At 51.3% G+C, this 2366-nt stretch overlaps 1 protein-coding gene across 1 annotated transcript; it reads right to left on the bottom strand.

Moving 5' to 3' along the window:
- Positions 1-551: 551 nt before the first annotated feature.
- Positions 552-2033, bottom strand: LOC138820021 (PRAME family member 7-like). Its single transcript, XM_070011660.1, has one exon. The coding sequence runs from the start codon at positions 2031-2033 to the stop codon at positions 552-554; it is 1482 nt and encodes a 493-aa protein (XP_069867761.1).
- Between the last annotated feature and the right edge of the window lie 333 nt (positions 2034-2366).

Below are 2366 nucleotides of genomic sequence, written 5' to 3'. Positions count from 1 at the left end.
TGACTTTATTGATTCATTGATACAGTAAATTGTGGACAGTCAGGGACTGCCCCAGACCTGGGGGGATTTCCTCACAATCATTTAGCCAAACAAGATCATGGTCAAGTTCCTTCCAGGCTGAATTCACTCCAGATTCCTGAGGATGTGTACCCATGTAGACCAAAAGTGCTCAGCATCTCCGGGAGTAACATAGCTACGATTGAAAAGAAAAGCTCAGAAACAGGTCTCTCTCTTCCACCCACACTGACTTATTGGGGTCTATGCCCCCCTGGAGAGTGCTTTTACACCAAAGCCTTCATTTCTTTTTTATTTTTATTTTGCCAGTCTTGGGAGTTGGTCTGAGGACAAGGGCACTATCCATGAGCTACTTCTGCTCAAGGCTAGTACTCTGCAACTTGAAAAACAGCATCACTTCTTGCTTTTTCTGAGTGGGACTGAGGAAATGAACTCAGGGCTTCATGCATACTAGGCAAGCACTCTACCACTAAGACCCAATTCCAGACTCCAACTTTCATTTCTCTCAGAAGAGAGCCCAGGAGGGACGCACCTGACTACAGAGGCAGAGCAGAAAGGCCAGGAAGATGCTCCATGGTGACCACCCAGTTGCCTTCGGGCCCCAGGGTATAGAATTGGCATGTTTTGTGATGATGAGAGAAATTGGTACAGATCTGGACCTTCTGAGTAGTCCCCATGTCTCTCAATGCCTGTGCCAACTTAGCCTGAACCTGGGCAAATCTCTGAGAGTCAAAGTTCCCAACCCTACAGCCTTGAGGGGGGTAGCTCTCCAGAGGGGCAGGGTAGAGCCCTCGTCTCAAATGAGGCAGCCTGGCCGTATGGCTCAGAAGGCTCTGCACGGCAGACATGGAGATGTGGTTTCCATAGAAACTGAAGACGCGGAGCTGGGAGCACTGGATCAGGGCAGGCAGCATGCCCAAGAGCTGGGGATCCGTGATGGCACAGTCCTCCAGGGCCAGGGTCTCCAGGGTGCCGGCCGCCTGCTCCAGTAGAGCTCTCAGGGGCTCAGGACTGAAGTTGTCCAGGGGCAAACTCCTCAGACGCAGGTGCTTGAGCTGCCTGGAACAGGGACACTGGGACAGGAACCACAAGTCAGCCTCCTTCAGTGGACACGAACTCAGAGACAAGGTCTTCAAAAGGGTGAGGTTCCTGAGGATGGTGGGCAGCTGTCCATAAAGGAAGAAGACTTTGTGCACATACAGCTCCTGCAGATGCTGCAGCTGTCCCAGATGTACAGCGTATTTGCAGGAATATGAGAAATTCTTGTGTCTGGAAGTGTTGAAGTTGGCACTCATCCTGGAGAATTGGAGGATGCGAAGGTTCTTCATCTGGCTCAGGTAAGGAGCAAATTTTTTCATGGTTTCTCGATGCCAGAATTTATTTACCTTTAGCTCCTGGATGGAGTCCAGCTGCACTGCAAGGAGAGCCTTCTGGATTATGTAGATGGAATTGGAATGAATCTGCAGCTTCCTCGAGCACAGTTGGACTCTTTCTTGCTTCTCCCTGGCCCACTGGAGCAGGTAGGCTTGGAGAGCATTCTGGGAGCCATCTTTGATGGTCAGGTTCTTGTGTATAATCAAGGGCTGCTCTTCAGTTATCAACAAACTACTGCTCTCTGTTGTCCTGTTAGTCAGGACATCTGGATAAGAGATTCGGGCCATTGAAGGGTAGCCCTGTATGCAGATGTTGGGGTGATCATTCCGCAGGTCGAGGACTTGCAGTTTCCACCGACTGGGGCGCTCCTTCTTGGCAAGTAGCAGATCAAGCCCATCCAGGACAGTGTTGAAGGTTTCCAGGTCTGGAGACTCTGCCAGGTCCCCCAGGGGGAGGCAGAAGAAGGGCCAGGCCTGCACCAGGGCCTTCAGCATCTCTGTTTGGGCCCTGGCATAGACCTCCTCGAACAGCGAAGGGAACAGCAACACCGGTAGATCCTCCAGGGCAGCGATGGCCAGAGCCTGGTTGCTCAGCAGACTCTGCATGGCCAGCTGCTGGAGCAAGGGTGGGGTCCTGCGGCTCATCTTCATGGATGGGATGTGCACCAGATTTGAGCCAGCAGTGCAGGCTCTCTGCTGGACACTGATTGCAGGCCCCAGGATTCTGTTGCTCTCCTCTGGTCTCTGGGCATCTTTATAACTAAAACCCACACTCGCCCTTACATATCTACCAATCAGAGAGCAGCCTCTGATGGGATTTCTGAGACACGCCCATCACACCCAGTCTGCTGGATTAATTGAAGCATTGGTTCTAAGCAGACTGATAGGATTATAGGTGTGACCGGGTTGGTGAGGCTTCCCTTTAAAATTTATAACACAGTCAAACAAGCATTTCCCACACTTACATGTTAATCCTTT

Source organism: Dipodomys merriami, unplaced genomic scaffold (genome assembly GCF_024711535.1).
Source record: "Dipodomys merriami isolate MVZ:Mamm:240054 unplaced genomic scaffold, mDipMer1.0.p SCAF_84, whole genome shotgun sequence".
In the NCBI taxonomy this organism is placed as follows: Eukaryota; Metazoa; Chordata; class Mammalia; order Rodentia; family Heteromyidae; genus Dipodomys; species Dipodomys merriami.
Note: the sequence above shows the minus strand (reverse complement) of the source record. Positions and strands in the feature narration are given on the sequence as shown.